At 38.0% G+C, this 23,589-nt stretch overlaps 2 protein-coding genes across 2 annotated transcripts in view; both read right to left on the reverse strand.

Annotated features, from left to right (window-relative positions):
• Positions 1 to 23,589, reverse strand: part of LOC132773622 (Krueppel-like factor 15) — a 302,098-nt gene that overhangs the window by 213,910 nt on the left and 64,599 nt on the right. The window lies entirely within an intron of this gene.
• Positions 2,577 to 23,589, reverse strand: part of RAB29 (RAB29, member RAS oncogene family) — a 30,011-nt gene continuing 8,998 nt past the window's right edge. The window contains exons 2-5 of the mRNA XM_060772895.2: positions 14,692 to 14,763; positions 13,620 to 13,801; positions 9,181 to 9,302; positions 2,577 to 8,054 (exon numbers count right to left, since the gene is read on the reverse strand). Of these exons, the coding sequence (XP_060628878.1) occupies positions 7,928 to 8,054; positions 9,181 to 9,302; positions 13,620 to 13,801; positions 14,692 to 14,763 (503 nt within the window). The 3' untranslated portion in view covers positions 2,577 to 7,927. The remainder of the gene's footprint in view (positions 8,055 to 9,180; positions 9,303 to 13,619; positions 13,802 to 14,691; positions 14,764 to 23,589) is intronic.

Consider the following 23,589-nt stretch of genomic DNA (forward strand, 5'->3'; position numbering starts at 1 on the left):
GCTATCGAACAAAGCAAGACAACAGCTGTTTAGAGATGCAAATAATCTGTGGATCACACAAAAGGTTTCCTACAACCAAGTGTTCAAACACCATGACAACATGTATGCACTAAGTATTTGTATATTATGTCATAATATTTCCTCATAATTTGCAGCAATGATGAATACCTAATGTTGGGACTGCTATATAGAGAATATAACAGCAACTACTATTCTTCCTTCCGTTCATCTGTCTTTTTATCGAATTCAGCTGTATTTTTTTCCATTGAAAATGCTTCTGAGATTTAATGTACAAAGTTCAGTTCAGGGATTTGGTTCATAGATTTAAGGTGAACTTTCTAATGGACTGCCACTTTGCATGGAATTGATGAAATTTTGGGTTGGGAGAGCCCATTGCTTTCTTATCAGTTGAAGACAAGCACTACATGTGCAACTGTATAGTAGTTGTTAAATATATTTGTATATATAAAATGAGTAAAACATTTTTTTAACAATACAAACCATTTTACAGAATATTCTCTGTGTGTTCCATTTAGCTACTGATATTTTTTATGTTGGAACAACACCTGTGACCAGGAGAACAATGAAAGTCACAACAAGGATAATCACCACAATTATGATCTTTTTTTTCCTTTTCCACCACATCTTCCTTGCAATTTTGTTGTGGTTTTTTGGAAACCATGAGCAGCTGTTTCAAGATCATCACTTCTGTCAGCCAGGTTAGGCAGCCACTCTATTCAAGACCTTTTCAATATTTTGAGTCATAATATTTTTGACACCATCCACTTGAACTTGAAGTGTAGAAATAGCAATGTCATCATATTTCTGATTGTTTTTGTTGTTGTTTATTCGTTCAGTCGCTCCCAACTCTTTGTGACTTCATGGACCAGCCCACACCAAAGTTCCCTGTCAGTTGTGGCCACCCCCAGTTTCCCTTCAAAGTCAAGCCAGCCACTTCAAGGATACGATCCATCCATCTTGTCCTTGGTCGGCCCCTCTTCCTTTTGCCTTCCACTTTCCCCAGCATCATTGTCTTTTCCAAGCTTTCCTGTCTACTCATTATGTGGCCAAAGTACTTCATCTTTTTCTCTAATATCCTTCCCTCCAGTGAACTGTTGAGCTTTATTTCCTGGAGTATGGACTGGTTTGATCTTCTTGCGGTCCAAGGCACTCTCAGAATTTTCCTCCAACACCACAGTTCAAAAACGTTTTATCTTCCTTTGCTCAACCTTCTTTGTGGTCCAGCTCTCATATTCATAGGTTACTACGGGGAATACCATTGCTTTAACTATGCGGATCTTTGTTGCCAGTGTGATGTCTCTACTTTTAACTATTTTATCAAGATTGGTCATTGCTCTCCTCCCAAGAAGTAAAAGTCTTCTCATTTCCTGGTTGTAGTCTGCATCTGCGGTAACCTTCCCACCTAGATTTCTGATCAGGCTTCATCTAAAGCAGTTTTAGAATACTCAGGAGTAGAGTTAAAACACATAAAATATATGTTCCCCACGGATGTTTGAAAGACGTCTCTCAATTTGGATGATGTACTTATTTTTTCCAAAGGCGTTCTGTAAAACGATGTAGCTGCAGCTTCCAGAACTCCCCATTATATGTTAATAACTAATACGTGTTGCCTTGAGGGAGTACATGAATTAAAAACCTTGGCTTCTGTGGCCTCCCCCCCCCCCCAACCTCAGGCAGCCTAATATCTCCCTTTCCCTTTATTGAATCCAGCTGTCTTATTGGTGGCAGGGTATCTGGTGGAAGATAACTCTATAGCACTAATATGTCTAAGAGTAGAAATCTTACAGTGTAATAGGATTACCCTCCCCTCTTCACCCTCTTTCCATCTTCCTGCAGGATCAATCCTCCTGAATAGGCTTTGGAAGGGTTTCCACAATATTCTGGAAGATCTTGATAGGTTCTTTCAAGGGAGGATTTTAAACATCTAGAACAGGGGTCCTCAAACTAAGGCCCGGGGGCCGGATGCGGCCCTCCAAGGTCATTTACCCGGCCCTCGTTCAACCTAAGTCTGAAACAACTTGAAAGCACACAACAACAACAACAACAACAATTCTACCTCATCAGCCAAAAGTAGGCCCACACTTCCCATTGAAATACTAATAAGTTTATATTGGGTAAAATTGTTCTTCATTTTAAGTGATTTTTAAGTGATTTTACAGTACAAATAAAATATGTGCAGTGTGCATAGGAATTCATTCATTTTTTTCAAATTATAATCTGCCCCTCCAACAGTTTGAGGGACTGTGATCTGACCCTCTGTTTAAAAAGTTTGTGGACCCTGATCTAGCGACACCGATACATTTTTGCTACTGTCTAATTCTAACCATCTTTTTCAGTATAGTAGGCCCAACTGAACTACTATATGGATACCAGCCTAGATTTATATCAAATCAATAAGTAAAAAGATCAGGGATGGGGATTTGTAAGGCCTTCCAGATGTTGTTGAACTGCAACTACATCTGTAAGGCTGCAGTAGTCGGTACAGAACCAAAATTACATCAAAGCATGAGTGAGATGAAAACTGTACAAATGAGAAATCAATAACCGCAAACAACTCAAGAAAGTTCATTTATTTATTTATTGCAGACGTCTGTTCATTATTTCAATACTGCATAGGTTGTTGAATAGCACACCTAAAATCCCTCCTGTCCTTTAAATATAAAACAATATGTTAACATGGTAGTTAGAAGTTATGAATTTTAGAATTATCTATAGCTACAGGAAGAGCAATTGATACTGAATAAGCACCAATTCTTCAGATGAATCATCAGCTAAAATACTGATCCGATATGAAGGACAATGTCTATCCCTCTATGAGAACCCCACAGAATTGCTTGCAGAGAGATCATCGCTAGGTGAAATTTCCAGACAGACAGGCATTATTTTATGCAGTAGAAACATAAAATGTGCAGTAGGAAATAGATTTTGATGCAGTTTGCAGCATTGGTTATAATTAGGAACAAAGTTATTTCTGAAAGTAAAAGATGAAAAAACACAGAAAATTAATCTTTCCATCTTCATAACTTTATGTTAATAATATACTACTAGGGCTTAATACCTGACTGCTGCATCTGTGAGAAAAGAAAATATATCCATGAAGATACAGTCAACCCTCTACATTTGCGGTTGCAACTTTTGCTGATTTTATTATTTATTCATTTTATTAAAAATTTCTCTTTAGGTCCTCCAGTGCAATTTTGTGCTCAACTTCCAGTGGACATTGACCATAGCATCATGCTCAAGGATCTAGAAATTCCTAGAGAGGTATTTTACAGGTTAAAAAAAAGGATAATTTTTTAAAATTATATTTATTGAAATGTATATATTAATAATAGATAAGAAACACTATAACTGTGATTTTTTATTCACTGTTTTCCACTTTCACTGGGATTTTGTGGCCATAACACCAGCAAATTAGGAGGGCTGACTGTATTTCTAGCTGCTCTGGATCCAACCTCATTGTTGCCAGAATTGTAAACTGCAGAGTACTCCTTTTATAGTATGGTTGTAGGATTCACTGGCATCTAAAAAGTATTAATTTTCATCACCAGATTTTGCTGTGATTTCCACTATGGCATAAACAATGTGAGTTCTGTTAAGGACCACATCACAGCTCAGGCAAAGTGCTAATGTGTCTTCAGTCAATGTCACATTAATGTTGTCTCCATTTACTCCAATTCACTGTATGATACTGGGCAAAACACCACAAACTCACTGGATTTAAAGGCTATTGGGATCAGGGTCTTTGCTCAATGACAGAACCCAATTAGTTCCCTCGTTCAGCATTCTGATTTCTTGTGTGGTAAGAAAACCTTAGAATAAACCCTGAGACAGATAATTCTTAGCACTATCTATCAACTGTCTTCTCTCTATAAGCTGTATGCAGAATTGGAATTGATTTTTCATAAAATTCAGTGGAAGATTGACAGAACATTTTTGTCACTTGGCATGAGCACTAGTGGGCAATACACGATATATCCCTGCACATGAAAATGACACATTTTGAGTATGCTGCTTTTAATCAACTTTTAAACAGATTTGTTATTATTTCCATTTAAATAGTTTAAATAATACTAAAGTGCCTTTATGTGTTGGCAGTATTGTTTGATTACTTTAGTAGCATTTTTAAAGGGCAGCTGAAAGGTGTTTTAATAGAAAACAAAAGAATGAAGGTGGGATCACAGTGTTGCCCTTGCTCTTTATGCAATATTTATGTCAAAATGCCTTTTTATTTTTGTCACAATAATTTTTTTTCCAAAGGACAAAAATACAGTGTAGTCCAGATTAAAATATTAATCTAAAATGTTGATAACAAGTTGACAAGTAGAAAGGTAATACTGACATTTAAATGCATGTTTAGGTTCACCAGTGCAATGCATAACTTCAGATGTCAAAATCATACAAAATTAACACTAAAGTAATGTATATCTAGATATTATATTATATAGTATCATTTAAAAATTATTTTTACCCAGACTAATGAGAAACAAAGGAAGCCTGGCAAATATGATCAAACATAGAATAAATGTCACTGGGACATCCTTCCCTGTTCAACAAAGCCAATTTGGAAGAGGCGGTGCATTGTGTGTTCAATTGAATAATCAAATTTAGCAGAGTTTCTATGTCATACAGACGCATGAAGGAGTGAACACATGGATAGTGGATTCTACAAGAATATGGTATCATTATGGAATATCCTACATCATGTCATGTTTTGTTTGGTAGTGGGACTGAAAACCCTTCTGTCCATTTTGCTTCAGCCTAAATATACTAATAGAATAGATGGGAAAGACTTATACAGACATGATCATGTACAAAGGTCTTACAGGTTACAAGCCGAAGAGCAGAAGAAGAGGGCTCATCTATATATAAGGTACACAGCATTTATGACCTGAGATACATTTAATCAGTCCTCTTCTTGCAGCTCCCAGATGGGTTTTCTTTGCATATGAATGGAAATGGAGGACAATCTCCAATGAAGAAAAAAAACCCCTGCCATTTGAATCCATCTCTACTTACATGGCTTTCACTTCATCTGCAACAAACCCAATAGCATTTGATGAGAGGTAATGGAGTGCCATAATCTATAAAGGTGCATGCAATTTAAAAGCCCACATAAGCAGCCCTTAAACCAAGTGACAAATTCCATTATGACAAAGAGTTTCATGACAGAAATTTGCAGAGACTCAGGACCAAAATACATATGCAGAGAAGAGGGGGGGGGGGGGGGAGAGAGAGAGAGAGAGAGAGAGAGAGAGAGAAACACATCACTTCTTTTGCAAAGAACTATCTTAATTTTTAAACCCTTGTAGTTTTTTGTTTTATTTACATATCTTGTATTGTAGTTGGTCCTAACAAAGCAAATCTTTAGGGCAGTGGCTCTCAATCTGTGGATCCCCAGATGTTTTGGCCTTCAACTCCTAGAAATCCTAACAGCTGATAAACTCGCTGGGATTTCTGGGAGTTATAGATCAAAACACCGGGGACACATAGGTTGAGAACCACTGCTTTAGGAAGTCAGTTGTTTTCCTAGCTTCCAGGACTTTTAAATGTTTATTCAAGTTTTTTGTGTTTTTAATTTTTTGGAAATAAAACCTTGCTTGTAAATTATTAGAAAGGCTCAAAAACAGGCACTTTGTGAAAAAGTAATGTGCATGAGTTCCCAAGTGTCACAGATGCGTCCCCAACACCCAAGTACCACAGGTTAGTAACTTGGGTTGTCTCCCAACACCCAAGTAGAATACATTTGATTCCTCACTACCAAAAGTAGTTTTATTGCTCTGATAGAGATCAGTGTTGTGTTAGAGATGCTCTTGGAATGATCTGAAAAATGTGTTCAAAGGCTCTTTCTTCCAGTTACTGAGTAGAAATTTCTGCCAGACAGACTCTGTGCTGTATAATACTTTACAAAAGAATGGAACAAAAGGCATAACCTACCATTATATACTAAGTTTTAAAAATGACAGTATCATAAAGACTGTCTAGATTATATGTGGTGAAGTGAATGTTTCTAGACAGCTCTTACTTAACTCCTTTCCCAACCATTTTAGTTACTGGTTCAGGAAGAAAATGTGTGCCTGATTCACAAAGAACCAACCTGAGATTAGTTTTCTTGTGTCACTTCAGATAGTCAAAAGAGATGTTTAAATGTATAATTCGCAGTTGAGTTATACAATGCTGTTTGTCTACAGATAAATATTAGGATACTATAAAGATGCCCCTTTAAAAAAAGTCCAGCTTAGATTTCTCAGCGCTTTGCATTTTTACAGTATTTTTCAGATGCAGCAGAAAAATTCAGTAAGTCTTCAATCATTTTAAAAAAATACTGGTGATAAACAAAAGTTAATGTCATTCAAAATTTGATCTAAATCAAAACTGATTCTACTTCCCCATCCAGTGCACATAACTTTTCTTAGCAGCAGTTGTTCAATATCCTATATTTTATTATAATTTATATCATAATATAAACCCACAACACTTATATTACATGGGGAAGGGTAATGGAAAAATAATTAGTACCCTTTCTAGTTTGTTTAAAAAAACAGTCAAGAGGTATCTGTTTATCTGGCAAACATACACCACAGTCTAATATTATCTGCAACATTATTTGATATCTATTTGCAGCTACCGTGAAGATTTTCCTTGGATACTAATAAAGGCTAATGTTCATACCTTTAAAGGTCATTCTTAACCCGTCTCCCAATTACTTTCTAAATTGCCAAGCACATAGGTATCTTATTCATCCACAGTATCTTTTTCCCATAAGAATTCAACCTTGAACTTTTTATTTTAAAATTAAAATTAAAAATTCAGACACCTTAATGCATTTCACCACCCTGTTATTTCAACCCTCCTGAATTACGAAGTGGCCACTTAAAAAAAAGAAAGAAATTAAAGTATAATTGTCCTTATTCAAGAAAAAAACACAAGTCTGTCACTTGTCATAACATTAAAATAGCAAAATACCTGCTATCAAAGGGATGCAGGGGAAATTTAACTCTTGCTTTTTGTCTCGCTGGGCCTCTTATTCTGAGTTCCCCCTCAGATCACTAAAACCGGTGGGTGGGCTTTCAGGCAGCATTGCATAATGGCAACCGAGACCCACACAGGAGGACAGCTGAGAGGAAGTAATTCATCAGAATTTGAAAGAGGCAAATTAGATGCTGTGAAGGAAAGGACTATAAAAAACAAAGAACACGGTTGGTGCTCTGCTAAGGTGCATCAATGCAAAACAGTTTACAGCTTTCGCTTCAATTCAATGTTGGGTTCTCTGATAAAATGGCACCAGGAAAAGGAACAACTGTGCAACCCACAAAAAACAGGGACACAAAAAAAGGCCAGAGTTCAATTTAAAACTTGCAGTCTTTGGCAAAAGAGAAAGGCACATACAGAAGAGGCAATAGGTTTCCCATGGCAAGAAATGGCACCTTCCCGCGAGTTGTGGTGAATGAATTCTGCAGCTGGGTTACAGTCCGAAGCACATTTCTAGAGATGATAAATCAAAGGCAGTCTGGTTCAAAACACGTGTGCATGCACATTAGTCACAGATTCCTTCGGCTTTGCTTTAGGACTGCTGAAAGATTCCTATAAGAACTTCTTCTGCCATAACATCTTGGATTAACTGGAGTGGAGACTTTCTCTTCAACTGCAGAGGAACCAGCAATGAGCGGAATATAAGACCTTCTTGACTTTACCAAGGTCGCAGTGTTCAATAGGGTATTACTGGTGGACCACATCAGAAGAACAAAGGAAGTGGTTTCAATTATATCTGCTAGGTTGAAGGGCTTCTTTCTCCTTCACTCCTCACAAATGTGTAAAGGAAACTTGCTATGACTCTGTAAAAACACTAGATGTATTTATCTGAAAAGTACCCTTGATCTGTGATCAGATGCAGAAGCACATGCAATTAGCAGCATCCCCAATTGGACGTAGTTGCATCTTTTAGATTGATGTAGTCTCCTTGGCCTGAAATAGAGATATCTCTGTCACTTAGTGATGTTGTGGTTGCCATCATCATCTTCTCAATAAGGACCCTACAGAGAAAAAGAATTAAATCACAAAAAGAAAACCTCAGGCCTCTCAGGGCCTTTCCACATAGACCTCTATCCCAAAATATCAAGGCAGAAAATCCCGCGATATCTGCTTTGAACTGGGCTATCTGAGTCCACATTCAGATAACATGGGATTTTCTGCCTTGATATTCAGGGATATATGGTTGTGTAGAAAGACCCTCTTTTAGCAGGATTCCAAGAAAGGCCATCTATGACCTTACAGTTGCAACCTCTCCAGCCTGGATTTTTTTTCTATATGAGCATAGAAAGAGCTCTATATGAGCACTGTATGATTATTAGAATGGGCACAGCACTGTTAGTGCTGCATCATTTATCTCAGAACATTAAAAAGAAGGATGACAGGTATGATATTCAACTCTAAAGTTGACCTTTGGAAAAAGTATGCCTTCTTGAGAATATGAGAGTGGTAGTTTTGAGCGTTGGATTGGGATTAGAGATCCAGATTCTTGTGTACACTGAACCCTGAAACTCAAGGAATGACCTTGGGCCACTCTCCTTCTATCAACCAGCTCTACTTTGCAAAATTGTTGTGAGGATGATATGAAGGGGAAGATAAGAACCATATACATTTCCTTGAACTCACTGAAAGAAAGACCAGATATTAAGAGCACTTGAAGGCACTCAACAACAAAAACAGTAGCAACAATATAAACCAAAAGGTGCCCAAAACAAGTTCCATGCACTCAGTTAAACAGACAGACAACATAAACAGTAGCAACAATATAAACCAAAAGGTGCCCAAAACAAGTTCCATGCACTCAGATAAAAAAGGTTTGCATACTTCATTGGATCTAACTTATAGAATGTATAAGGTTCTTTCATCACCAAAACTGAAACATTTATAATGTACCAGTTTCTCACTATCACCCAAGACTGTGACAATCTTGTTTAAACCATGCTGATGCCAGGATCCTGATGTCAGCCTCACTCCAAATGTAGCCAGACCCTAGCCTGAATATCACATCAAAATGAAAAGTTCTCATCCCCTTTAGATACATAAACACTGTTATTAATCTATCACATATGAACAATCGCCCATGCTCAGAAGCCCACATGCATATGAAGAAACTATTTTAATTTTGCTTACCTCATGGACTCATTTACATTCTTGTTTTCCTTGACAGATGTTTCAGTCCATCCAGTGAATCCATTCTCTTTGCTGAATTGATCGATTTCTTCTCTAGTCACAGACCAAGGATAAAGGTCACACTGCAAATGGGAACCCAGGAACATTTGAATCGCTTTTTTAAAGTACCATTAGAAGAATTCATTTTTTTTTCCTTTTTGTTCATAAATCTTCACATGCCAAGACATACTGGTTATAAGGCAATGCTTTTATTTCTTTACTATTCCACCCTCTTCCTTAACTAGAGTTCAAACTGCCTTACAAAAATTAAAACAGATTTAGATAAAAAGAAATGAATTGTATGGTGTATTGTCCATTTTTGCAGTTCCCAAAAGGCTGTCAGGCAACAGTGCTATCCATACAAAAAAGGGGCTTTCCTTTTTTACATATATGCTATAACTCTTGTGTCAAGGTATATTACTGTATCAGCCAGGTAATTCATGGGATATCGGTGTCTGTTTTGTCTGTGATTTTGCCTTTCTCCCACTCATAGGAACAAAAGAGCAGCCATGTTAGATGAGGCCAATGGCTTATCTCATCCTGAATTCTGTTCACATGGTAGACAAACAGATGCCTTGAGGAAGCTCAGAAGCAGAAGATGAGGGGAGCAGTGCCTGCTGATTCACGTTCCCTGCCCGCTGGAGTTGATAGATGCCTCTGACAACTCTGACCTTGGAGGAAATATACAGCCACCATGGTGGGTAATTATTGACAGGACATATCCTTCACAAATTTGCCTAACCCTCTTTTAAAGTTATCCAAGTGGGTGGTCATCATCCCATCTTATGGTAGTGAAATCCTAGTTTAAAGATATCCTGCACAAAGAAGTCCTTAATTTGTGCTGCCCTAAATTTAGAACCATTCTAACATTATTAGAGAAAAACAGGAAGAAATATTTATCTGCTGAGATGAAAGAACTAGCTAACTTTATGAATAATACATTTTCTTCCCTATGCAAGGCACCCCCATTGCTGTTTTTCTTTTTTGGTATTGGGAATGTCCACTTTCTGTGTAATGTTTTGAGGCAGAATGCTTGGTGCTGTCATCATAGGCGATCCCTCATGGCCAAGTATGATTGCCTTCCAAGTGTAGGGTCTTGGCAGTGTGTCCGTAGGTGGCCGTGGAGACTTATTCTTGATCTGTATGCTCTTTCACAGTGAGGGCATAGATTTCCAGATGTAAGGCAGTCCCTTGACACGCCTTCTTTTGACACATTCTTCCTTTGGCGTTATAAACACATACTCTGTTGAAGGTTTTTTGTGTATTTTAAGCCTTGGTAGGAATTCCCAAAGAGCCTGGGTTGGCAATGCTGGCTCTGACCTATAAAGCCCTATACAGCCTAGGTCCAGGCTATCTAACAGACATTTACCAGATTCCCCAGATCCCTTAGATGTGCAAATTAACCTTCTTTCAGTCCCGACATCTTCACAGGTTCAGTTGACAGAAAAATTAGATCAGTAGAGTCTTCTTGTTGGTTGCGACCAGGCTCTGGAACTCCCTTCCTACGGAGGCGGGAATAGACCCCACTTTGCTGCTGTTCTATCAGTAGGTGAAAGGTTTTTTAAAAATTTCAATAGGGTTTTAGAACTGAAGGCTTTTAAGAAAAGGACCTAAATTGTATTTTTCTAACTGGTGTTTATCCTTCTAAAATTATTTGGTACTGTTCCATTATCCAGGCGGAGTCTACAAAGGGGTGCTAGAGAGAGAAGGACAGTCCATTCTGGGGGGGGGGGGTTGAAGGAGAAAAACCATTTTCCCTGTGCTCACTGGTTATTCCCCCCCCCCACCCCCCCCCCCCCAATTTTCATAAACGAGGGTTGTTTCCAAGACAGGGACATGGGTGGAGGAATAACAGGAAAACAAGGGAAAATGGTTTCCCTCCTTACTTCAACCCACCTTCCACCCCTTAAAATAGACTATCCTTCTCTCTTTTGTGCCCCCTTGTGGCCTCTGCCTGTATAATGGAACAGTACCAATTATTTTAATATTGTTAACAGTTAAATCTATTTTAACATTGATTTGGGGTATGTTTTTAACTACATTGTTATATGTTTAATTTGTAAAATGTGTTGTGGAAATACAGGGCATAAAGATAGTCATCAATATTACAATCAAAATTTGTTTTGTATCACCTCTGTAGCTTTGTTCAGCTGGTCCATTAACTCCCTGCTGTCTCGCCTCTTGCAGTATGTCCTCCTTTTGCATGTGACAAGCAGTGCAGTCATTTGACTAATATAACATGGCATGTGTCTAGTGGACAGTAGGAAGAGTTCCTTTTCTTGGAGACTATAACCCTCACAGTTCCTCAGTCATGAGGAATTCTGAAAGGCATGGCCCAAAAAAGCAACTTGTTGGAAGTTCTGGTCCAGTGGTGGATGGCAGTTTCTCTTTGTAAGCAGGGGATACAACTATAGGGATATCCAATTCCAGTTGAGACCACTCTTGCAAACCACTGGTTTCCCTCTAAGGAGCTCGGACCGTGTCTTCCTTTCTCTATGTCACTTTACCCAGGACAACTGTGCCAGTTAAGCAGAGAAGACCTAATGACCAACACCCTACTGAAGAGACTGTCCAACCTGCCTCTGTCATTCTGCGATGTTCACTATCACTCTATACTTGAAAGTTGTATTTTTCTTTTACAGACATACAGAAACAGAAAAGTCAAAATTCTTGCTAAATTGTCTTTGGTAAAAATAGAAAGTCACCTGACAATTCTTTATCCTACCATCCTCCAGGCAAAGTGTTTATGCTGCCTTTACTTTTCAATAGCTTTGAATCTTTAAAGATCTTGTGGTAAGACAGAATTAGGTCAGATAATGATGGCAAAGGGGTACATTCTCCAAGCGCAGTTTCACCAGTCTCCTTTTTAGGGCCAAGCTTACCATTCAAAGACTTTATATACACACTTAAGGAACTAATTATGAATCAGTAATAAATGTGCTTATTTATGTTTTATTTTATAAATGGTTTAATGTGTTATATATGCTGATTGTTTTGGACTTGTATTGCTTTTAATAGGTTGTAAGCCACTTTGGGTCCCTTTGTGGCAGAAAAGCAGAATACAAATAAAGATCTAGTATTATTATTACTCACACATTAAACTCAGATAAAAATATTTTTATTCCACCTTTTTTCCACAGGTAAACTGCTATGATGAGTTTGTTTCCAATCCCTACTTCCTCTTGCCATGCCCACGGTACCCTTGAAAATATGCACCTGAGCACTTTGGGAACCTCTTCAAATAATGGGGGATTTGGGGAGCTGCAGAAATAGCCCCCAGACTCAGGCTTTCTCTAAAATGGAAAAATCCTTTCCTTTGTAGGAGGTCAAATGTTTAGAGGTGGGATCTGAATAGCCGCTTTTGAGCTGTGGTGCTGGGGGAAAATTCTGAAGGTGTCTTGGACCACAGGAAGATTAAGCCAGTCCATACCCCGGGAAATAAAGCCCAGTTGCTCACTGGAGGGAAGGATATTAGAGGCAAAGATAAAGTACTTTGGCCACATCATGAGAAGACAAGAAAGCTTGGAGAAGACAATGATGCTGGGGAAAATGGAAGGAAAAAGCAAGAGGGACCAAGCAAGGACAAGATGTATGAATGGTATCCTTGAAGTGACTGGTTTGACCCTGAAGGTACTGAGGGTGGCATGGGCTGGTCCAGGAGGTCACAAGGAGTCAGAAGCGACTGAATGAATAAACAACAACTGAAAGCATGCAAAAATTGAAAGTGCTTTTGACGATAAAAATAAAATTATAAGACTAGACTATGGCACTCATTTAAAAGTAGGACAGTGAGCATCAGGAAAAAAAAAACCTGTCTCGGTTGTCAAGGACAGGCAAAATTACACCAAGGAAACTGGAGTCAAAGCATCTACAGTGATTTATTTCATGCAGCAGAAATATTCAGCAACACTATATAGATATTAACCATTGACAAACAGATCCCATTTTTGAGGTACAACCATGTTAAAACAGGGGTGGGAATGATGTGGCCCAACATAATCATTGGCAAGAAATATATTCAAAAGCATATTGACAAGCTGGAACATCTTCAGAGGAGGGCGATCAAAATGATATAAAGTTTGGAAACCAAACCCAGGTCTGAATAAGCCTGTGATCCTTTCTGATTCTATGATTCTCAGAATGGTGCAAATGACATCTAACAACATCTGAAAGGCCAAATGATTCCCACCACCGTCTTTGACTTATCCAAGCAGGAATCTTAGCTAACCACACATAATCAGAGCTTGGAAAAGTTACTTTTTTCACTACCAGGATCCCTGAGTCAATATGGCCAGAGGCTAGGGGATTCTGGATGTTATAGTCCAAACATCAACTTTTCCAAGCTGTGTTTATAATCACCTGGTAGAAAAGTTGGTTCTATCCAATTCACAGATACTCACTTTGTTAGCTAGTAGCAGACAAGGGACAGGGTTTCCATCTGGTAGCCTCAGCTTGCTGTCCAAATCCTGCTTCCACTTCAGGCAGCTGGTGAATGTGCTCACACTGGTGACATCAAACATGATAACACAGGCAGATGCCTCCTTATAGTACAGTCGAGTCATAGATGTAAACCGTTCTTGACCTAGAGATTTAAGAAAGAGGTGTTTACTCATGACCTTAAGGTAGTGATTCTCAGATTCAAATGCAGTGAGCCTCCCCCTTTGTATCCCATCTTAAATTGTTCCAAATCTAGATAAAGGAGATGTGAGTTTAAGAAACTCAAAATGGAGCCTTGCCACATTACTCTCTCCAACTTATTATCTGATGCCTAGCAAGAACAATAGGGAAGAGAGGAAGCAAGATGACTCACATCAGTGCCTTAAGTTTTATGGTTTAAGGTATCTATGAGTTTGTTTAAAGATCTCTGGTAGTAAAAACACAACAAAGATCACAATTCTATGACACAAAAATGTACTGTCTCTTATTTAATTCATTTCTGTCATCGAAATAAGAGTTTCATGGGAACTATAAACCTTTGCCAATCTATTACTAATCATCCAGGGCCCCCAGAGATTTGTCAGTAGATTTCAGTCTACTATGCTCTCACTCATTCTTACTATACCAATTGGTGTGGGCTCATATAGGAGGCCTAGTGACAGAGAAGATGCTTTGTCTTAATATTACTGTTCAAATCTGTGTTCCTAGTCTGTATCTCACTAGACAGGTCAAAACTACTACCATCACAAATTGTTTGAATATTAGTTGTCCATATACAACTTAGTAAATCTTGATAGTATGAACCAGTCACCCAACACCTTTCTCAAAGCGTTTCTAAGGGGTACCATTTCCAGTCTTATCCAGAAATCTGTACAAATCACAACACAACAAAGAGGTACGTATTGTCCCCCAAAACTTGTGATGGGCAATATGTTTTTTTTCTTCCTTTTAAAAGTAATCTTTCAAAGTCAAAAAGAAACAAATTGGGAGGGAGGAGCCATTGACACACGAAAAAGGAGATTTTCAGGAGCTCACCTGCAATGTCCCACAACTGCAGCCTCACTGTCTCCGAATCTGACCATTGCACCACCTTCAGAGCAAAATCCACTACACCATGGGTAGAGAGGCAGAAAAAGAAACACAGGCAAGTGAGAGACTGAGCAAAAACATTATGAACAAGATGCATAATTATGCATGTAGCAATAATATTATGCATGGATTCTCCTCCCTTGAGCAACTTTGCCTCAGGTTTGATAAATGATGTTTGGAAACACACATTACTTCATCAGGCACTATAGCATTTGCTCTCGCAATACTGGTTTTCTTTGACTATTCAGTTGCTTCCTATTTGTAGGAAATACAGTGCATAAACCACAACATTACTTTAGCACTGCTTACCTCAAGGGATTTATTATGTTTTAGTAAATCACACTGACTAAGGGTGAAAGGAGACACACATGAAAGATATAGATATTGCGTTAGACCTTTTCACACACGGCTCACATATTTCTCAAGCACTGCGCCATTCTTACTTCATCTATATGCTTTGGCATGAAAGCACAGTCACATCTGCTTTTAGGAAAAGATCTGTGGTCTCTAGTAATAGGAAAACACACACACACCCTCTTGCAACATTTATGCTGAAATGAACCAGATAGGATTTTAGCATTCTGGATTGCAGTGAATTCTGGTCATTACATCAAGTTTCATCCCAAAACTGGTTGTAAATTACCATTTCCAAGTCATAAGAAGAAGACTGTTTTTCGCCCCTACATTGTTCATGATTTACATGAAGACACTGGCTGTTTGAGGTGAGGTTATACCAATATATTATGAGGCAAGACTTTACTGTTTCTTTTCACCTAATACCAAGGAGGCAGCTGATATTCTTAAATGATACTCAACTTTAAGAAAAGCAAACTAATTCAGACTAAATCCTGATGAAACAAAGGTGATCAGGGATTTGAATTCAACCTGTTCTGGAAGAAACTGGGTTCCATATAGGAGACACACTGCACACTTATAGTACTATCATTCCACTTTCACAGCTATGGCAACATCCTTTGGTATCTTCCAATGTGTAACTTAGGGATAGGAATTTAGAAATCTCAACCAGAGAGCAACAGTGGATCACCAGACTACAAACCTCCGGATGCCATAGGACAGAATGATGGCAATGACAGTGGAATCATGATGCTAGAACTATGTAGTGTGAAAAAGGGAACACTCCTGGATTTAAGCAAGCCTCCCTCTCTTATGGCTGCTGATCACAATCTACAATATGACGATAACAATATCTTAACCTAGATTACCTTAATTTGATTTGGGAAGGGAGAACTAAAGGAAAATAATGGCTGTATTGGACTGCATGCTGTAATATAGTTTATTGCTACAGAAGTCAAAGTGTGTCCCTGGGTTGGAAGGTAGGCCCACTGAGAATGTCAGGCTGTTGAGTGCACAATTGGGCTTCAGTGGAGAAAAAAAGTTTCACCACCATTAGATTTGCTAAGTCTTTCAAACAGCAATACAGGACAATGCTTCCTATTGTTAGGCCAGCTCAAGACTGGATGCTACACAAGGGCCAGTCTATATAAAGATCATTTCAAATCTCCTGAGATTAAAGATCTTTCAGTTGCCTAGATCTCCTGCAAGAAATCATCCTTTCACAAAATTGCAGGTGGATTGTATATATCTATGCCACTTCAACCTATAGGTTTTGATTAACTGCACACCCTGGTCTGGAAGTCATAGCACCCTTTATTTACCTGAAGGCAGTAAGAAGAAGTCTTAGGGCCCTTCACACAGCCATACAACCCAGAACTATCAAGACAGAAAATCCCACAATATTTGCTTTGAACTGAGATATTTGAGTCCACATGCCCATATATTCCAGTTCAAAGCAGATAATGTGGGATTTTATTCAGCTGTGTGGAAGGGGCTTTAGATTCCTTCTCCAGGCTGCAGAACCTATGGAGAAAGTGAGGCTACATTGGGATGGAAAACTTCTGCGTCTGGGGATCATTTTTCTCATTCATAGGCTATACTCACATATCTAACACCATGTTTCATGTGAATAAAACCCACATGAAACCTTTTTTTAATTCATACAAGTTGTTATTATAATAACATTGGATGTCATCTCTGAACAAGTTAGGGAGAGATAATTTTATTCACAATACAAAGAAAACATGATCTTGGAAGCACAATTTCTGGTACCACAGATTAGGTTGCCAGGAATATTATATACATTATCCAATAATAAAGTGTGACCTTGGCAAGATGTGCTGTACGCTGTGCTCGAAGTGGTAACAAAAGACATTTAATTTGGGGGGAAAGTGTTAAGAAAAAACTGTTACTAGAACAGTTCTGTAGTATGGCTAGAATCCTACTTGTAACGTACATGAACATATCCCAGAGTTAGATTCAGTTTATGTTTTTTTTGGGGGGGGGGGATGTTGTACAAAGAGGTATTTACTACCTCCTCATGTAAAATGCCCAAATATGCCATTCTTCTGGCATTTTCAAATTATAGTCATTTGATGAGCAGGGACAAATGGGAGAGCTAACCAGATAGCACCCATTCCAGAATAAGAAATGCAAGCCAGCAAAAAATTATCAAGGTCACCCTTGCAGATCTCCAATAAGTTGTGCTCTACATGCCCGGATATAGGATCACGGTTCACATTTCTAAGGCATATTTCAATTCCATACAGAGAGTCATTCATGTAAGCTGGGTTAGGGGCACAGGGCCCCCATTTTAAAATCTGAGATAATTTAATCTAGGAATGCCTAGTCTTCCAGCATGACTTTATGATTGATTTCTGCTGAAAGCTGACATGAAATATCTAGATCAGGGGTCCTCAAACTTTTTAAACAGAGGGCCAGGTCACAGTCCCTCAAACTGTTGGAGGGCCAGATTATAATTTTTTAAAAAATGAATGAATTCCTATGCACATATCTTATTTGTAGTGCAAAAAACAGTTTTAAAAAATACAATAATTAAAATGAACAATTTTAACAAATATAAACTTATTAGTATTTCATTGGAAAGTGTGGACCTGCTTTTAGCTGATGAGGTAGAATTGTTGTTGTGGTGGTTGTTGTGGTGGTGGTTGTTGTTGTTGTTGTGTGCTTTCAAGTCATTTCAGACTTTGGCTGACCCTGAGTGAGGGCCGGGTAAATGACCTTGGAGGGCCGTATCCAGCCTCTGAGCCTTAATTTGAGGACCCTTGATCTAGGTCCTCAAGTGTGATTCTTAGAGACTTGTTCTCTTTACAATTTTTTAGGTCATCCAGCATGACTGGAGGAAGTTTACCATAGCGTCACACTGGAAGACCTAGAGATTCTTGATTAATCAAATATGCGAAAGTCAAAACTGCAAATGTGGAGTGATGAGTGTGCTTGCATTCTATACATTTTATAAACATTGTAAACCACTCTGAAACCTCCAGACATGGACGGAAATAAATTTCTCCGTCTGATAATCAAATAGCAGCATTGACAAATAGTTCCAAAAATGAAGGTGAAAGAAGTTTGTGAAATGGAATTTTCTTCCCAAAACTGTTCCTACTTTTTCTGCGCTCAATTTACACTACCCCTAGATTTACTCTAGATTTTAAGCAAAGCATTCCGAATCCAAAAGCTTTAACTCTCAGGGGAGCTAATCAGATCATTTTGATTATGGTCACCGTTATGTAATGGGGATAACTAAGAAGGCTAGCTCTCTTAATCTTGTCCTACTTTGGTTCTGTTCTTAAACTAATGATCTTATAGACTTAGTGCAAAACTAAAGAAAAACATCAAAAGATTATGCCCAATAAGATTATTAAAAAGTTTGGCAAATATATATAAGCCAAGTCTTGTTGATGGGGCATCTGCAGATTTATTTTCAAGAATTATAGTTCACTGTGCCTGCTTTTCTCTTATAGATCAAACAGGAAGACGTGACTCCTGAGAACTATATTTTTTTCACTCCTGGAGCGCAACAGGAACAAAATTAACTGGTCAAAATCTATTATCTAGGTCAGTGGGTCTGAGATGTTTCAAGTCAGGAATCTTTTTTTTTAAGGCAGACTGGAGAAGAAAGGAAGAAAAGAAACAGCCCCAAACCTCTTCATCATCTCCACAACACTGATCAAAGTGGAGTGGAAATGAATCTCTTGCAGAGGGAAAGAACTGGATCCTTTGTACACCAGTTCCCCATTGGGATGTGAACTCTACTTCAAGGACCTCTGACCTACTTCTTTATTTTGTATTCACTAATGTGGAGAGAACAGCTAACAAAAAAAGGGAGGGGATCCCCACACTGAGAAACCGTTCAGCCAGAAACCTGGTCTATTCTCCAGCTTGCCGAATCTTCTGCCTCAATCACTGTCAGGCTTTCAGTTGTGCCAAAGAGTACTTTTCAGTACAAATAAGTTTCATAATTGAGAGCATGCTCCTGAATCTACATGCTGCAAGCCCAAAAATGTTGTGAGTTGCAGCATGGCTGAGTAACCTCAATAAGTAGATCATTCAAGTCACTGACTGTTCCTTGTACTTGCCTTCCCTCATGTTTCCTAATGTATTCCATTTCATGTTTTTGCGCTATTGAATTGTTTAAGATGCTTTTAGAATTTTAAAATTGCTATTATTCTTTTAAATGTGATTGTTCTACATTTTACATTGATCAACTGATTTTGTTGTAAGTTGCTTAGAGGATTGATATTTATATTTCTGATACTCGTGATCTGCACTGATGATAAGGGATAGATATAATAAACAGCTGGTTTCATTATTTTGTTTTAAAATCATATCAATACTCAAGAGGGGAAAAAAATCTAACAAAAGCTATCAATATTTTTTAAAGTCACTGTTTAGCACTCCAAATTCTTTTCATTCCACCAGTAGGTTTTCTAGGAATGGCATGTTTGGAGAGTGAGCAATTTTATTACCACTACTATTAAGCAACTGGGAGTCAGAAATCATTTCCAATCTACAAAAGTGAATTCGGAAATCTGCTGTCAGATCCACAAGACTGAATAGTTCTCAGTCCTTCATGGAAACATAGAAAGTGATGAAGACTCAAAGGCTGTAAAAGGAATAAACGTTGTTTCTCTCGTCTAACTTTTCAAATAACAGGTGCTACAAATTCACAAAGAACTTGTTTTACCATTTGGAAAGATTACAGATTTGTTTTTGTTTTATTTTTTAAGAAACACCAACATTTCTATATTGTTTTAAAATCTAAATAGAATATAATCTAATTTATCGTAGATATGTTTAGGTTTGAAGCACAAGAAAAAAAAACCAATATTTTCAAAGCAACTGACTAGTGAAACTGCACTCTGTTTCAGTAGAACTCATACCAATTTGTCTTTTTTTTTGTCATCTTTAGATTGTAAAATCAATACACAATGTTTGCATTACCCATATAAAACCCATATAAACTATAAATTGAAGCTAAATTTTCCTTCCTCAAAAACTGGGTAAGCTTTCAACATGCGCAAAACATGTCTAATATTCAAGGTAAAGGCATTCAGAAAATGGGCACCATCATGCTCCGTATCCTGTTGCAAGTATCTATTGAGCAGATCTGTAAATGAAAAGTCTGTAGAAAAATCAACACAAAAGGAGAATCCAGTCTCCCCTTATTTTTATCTGAAGCCTTTTTTTTCCTAGAAAAATTGTAAAAGTTGATTATGGAATATTTTCTTTTAGAAAAGTGGTTCCCAACCTGTGGTCCATGGACCACCAGTGGTCTGCAAGAACGTAAATATGGCCTCACCATTACTACACTGTTGCCTCAAAACCACATGGCAACAAGAGTGACTAATCTCACGAAACCCTCTTAAAGTGCCGAGGCAACTAGGATGTTGGGAGGTGAGAGACTGACTACCTACGAAAGATTACTACTACCACATCAGCTCTAGATTATTAAATATGGTTTTCTGTGGGCGAGCAGATGGCAACTACCGGATGGCATATGGTCTGTATCAGAAACTAGAGCTGAAGTTGTCTATCCAATGCAGTTTTCTGAATCAGCACCCCAAATAACCAAACCAAATCTAAAGTTGACCGAAAACCAATTGTTAACCCTTTTTGTACTAATGTTGGAGAGTGGTCCCTAGTCAAAATGGTCCCTGTTCAAGTGGTCCCTGGTCAAAAAAAGGTTGGGAACCATTGTTTTAGAATCTATATAAATAAAAATGTAATGTTCATTTGTGGGATTAACAGAACTCAAAAATCACTGGATGAATGGACACCAAATTTGGACACACGACACCTAACAACCCAATGTATGTCCTTCACTCAAAAAAATTGATTTTGTCATTTGGGAGTTGTATTTGCTGGGATTTATAGTTCACTACAATCAAAGAGCATTCTGAACCCCACCAACGATGGAATTGAACCAAACTTGGCACACAGTTCTCCCATGACCAAGAGAAAATACTGGAAGGGTTTAGTGGGCAGTGTCCTTTGCTTTTGGAGTTGTAGTTCACCTACATCCAGAGATCACTGTGGACTCAAACAATGATGGATCTGGACCAAACTCTACACGAATACTCAATATGCCCAAATGTGAACACTGGTGGAGTTTGGGGAAAATAGCATCTTGACATTTGGGAGTTGTAGTTGCTGGGATTTATAGTTCACCTACAATCATAGAGCATTCTGAATTGGGCCAAACCTCCCACACAGAACCCCCATGTGGGCCACAGCAACACATGGCAGGGGATGGCTAGTGATTAATAAAATGTTTAAAACATGATGGTCACGTATCCAAATCAGTTCTACAAACTATGTAATAAGAAGACTTGTATATAAGGTCATGTATAGTTTCAGATCATTAGAATTCCTGATCTTGGGTTTCCATTTTTCAGTTCTATTTACAGCAATGAATTTATAATGGGGAACTTGTAGAAGCAAATAAATTTTCAGTTTTACTAATGTCGATGTTTTTTCCCCCTACTTTTATGAAGGGGAAGGGATTATCTGCCTCACAATCTGACAAAACCAAAAAGGACCCTTCAAAGTTCAGATGTTCCTTGAAGTTCAAAACCTTCTGGAAAAAATAATTTTAAAAATTCAATTTGTAATCATAAACTTTTCAGTAGACCCCCATATCCATAGGGTATACATTCCCAGCTATATCAGAGTTATGTGAAACTGCAGATACAAATGAACAGTATTAAATTACCTTTCTTCCAGTCCCAGCATACTATACATTTTGTTTTGGTAGACCTAGATTTTCCTAGAAGATATCCGCTCCAACAAATATAATATAGATTCACCTTCAGGATATTGTAAATTTCTAGAGATACAATTTCCCTTGTGAGCGAGGATAAATGAAATTATGAATATAGGTTTCATAGTTATGGGAGGGGGGGGGGCATTTTTACCCAGTTTTCTGGAGATCCTAATTTTCTTTTCCCAAAACACTGGATGAAAAAAGAGCTTTCTTATATTTTCAACTTTTCCATAGATTTTATATCTCAGAAAACCTCAGAAGTATGTAAAGCTGGAAAGGAACACATTACTTTGACACACAAATTTGTGAAGTGTTTTATATTTTTATGCAATAGACAGCTGGAATTAATGTGACTGTAACTAGAATGGCTCACGGACTCCGATTACGGACTATGTGGCTGTTTTAATTACCATTTTAAACCCTGTTTTATTTGTATTTATATGTTATTGTTTTATGTTCAATGATTTAATGTTTAATGTATTTATAATCTATTATGTTTAACTTTCAATGTGGCATCAAATTGTGCCAAGGTGTAAGCCGCTCTGAGTCCCCCTTGGGTGATATCTTCCTTTTGGGGATAAAGCAACAACAAGGAGTTACAAAATAATTAAATGACCAAAGAAATATTAGAAGTAACAACATTCTGCAGTACTGTGGCAACATTTACTTGCTACTTCTAAAACATGGCTTTTGGGGATTTTGTGAGTGGATTTCTAAAAATGATTTGTGTACTGAAAATAAACAAATGTACAATTGACATATTACTCTGCAAGTAACAAAAACTTTTAAAGGGAGAAATGAATAACTGATTAAAAAAAAAAAGAATGCCCTAAGCTCTGGGAATATGATATACTATTGGAAAGGCTGCATCTTGAGAAGATCCGAAGGCCAGAAAAGGTCTACAAACTAAGCTACAGCTTTACTTTGATCCTCCTATCCAAGTATTTAAGTGGTTTTCTGCTGCAGTTATTACAGGATTGTCTGTTCAATATGCTTACAGAGCAGCAAGGAAGGTTAACCTAATACCTGTCTTATCTCCAACTGTGTTTCACTGACAATAGTGCTTTTGTGGATTCTTCAAGCCAAGAGACAACAAAAATGTGTTTATGCTTGACAAGGCAGCTAACAATCTGGTTTCCAAATAAAAAACATCAAAAGACAAAGAAGAGAGCGGATACAACCTCTAGTCCAATTGTGGATTTCCAAAATTAAATATGTATTTTGGAGTATTTTTAAAATAGCTTATGACAACAAATAATTGTTATATAGGTGGAGTCTGTGCCTGCCAGAGCTAGTTTGTTAACAAAGAAGTGAAGACAGGGTCAAAATCTCATATCCAAGAACTTTATCACACGACAGCATCTATCCACTTTAAATTCAGTTGCTGTAAATCCTAAAGAATTCTGGGGTTTGTAGTTTAGGGACGGGGCCTTTAAATTGCTCAGTCACAGAGGTCTTGTACCTCCCTAAAATACAAACCCCAGAATTCCGCAGGACACAGCAACTGGATTTAAAGTGGATAGATACTCTAAGGCAGTGGTTCTCAACCTGGGGTCCCCAGATGCTTTTGGCCTGCAACTCCCAGAAATCCTAACAGCTGGTAAACTAGCTAGAATTTCTGAGAGTTGTAGGCCAAAAACATCTGGGGACCCCGGGTTGAAAACCACTGCATGAAATCCCGTTATTTGTAAGAAAAATGAGAG

The sequence above is a fragment of the Anolis sagrei genome, chromosome 4 (genome assembly GCF_037176765.1).
Source record: "Anolis sagrei isolate rAnoSag1 chromosome 4, rAnoSag1.mat, whole genome shotgun sequence".
NCBI classification, from domain to species: Eukaryota; Metazoa; Chordata; class Lepidosauria; order Squamata; family Dactyloidae; genus Anolis; species Anolis sagrei.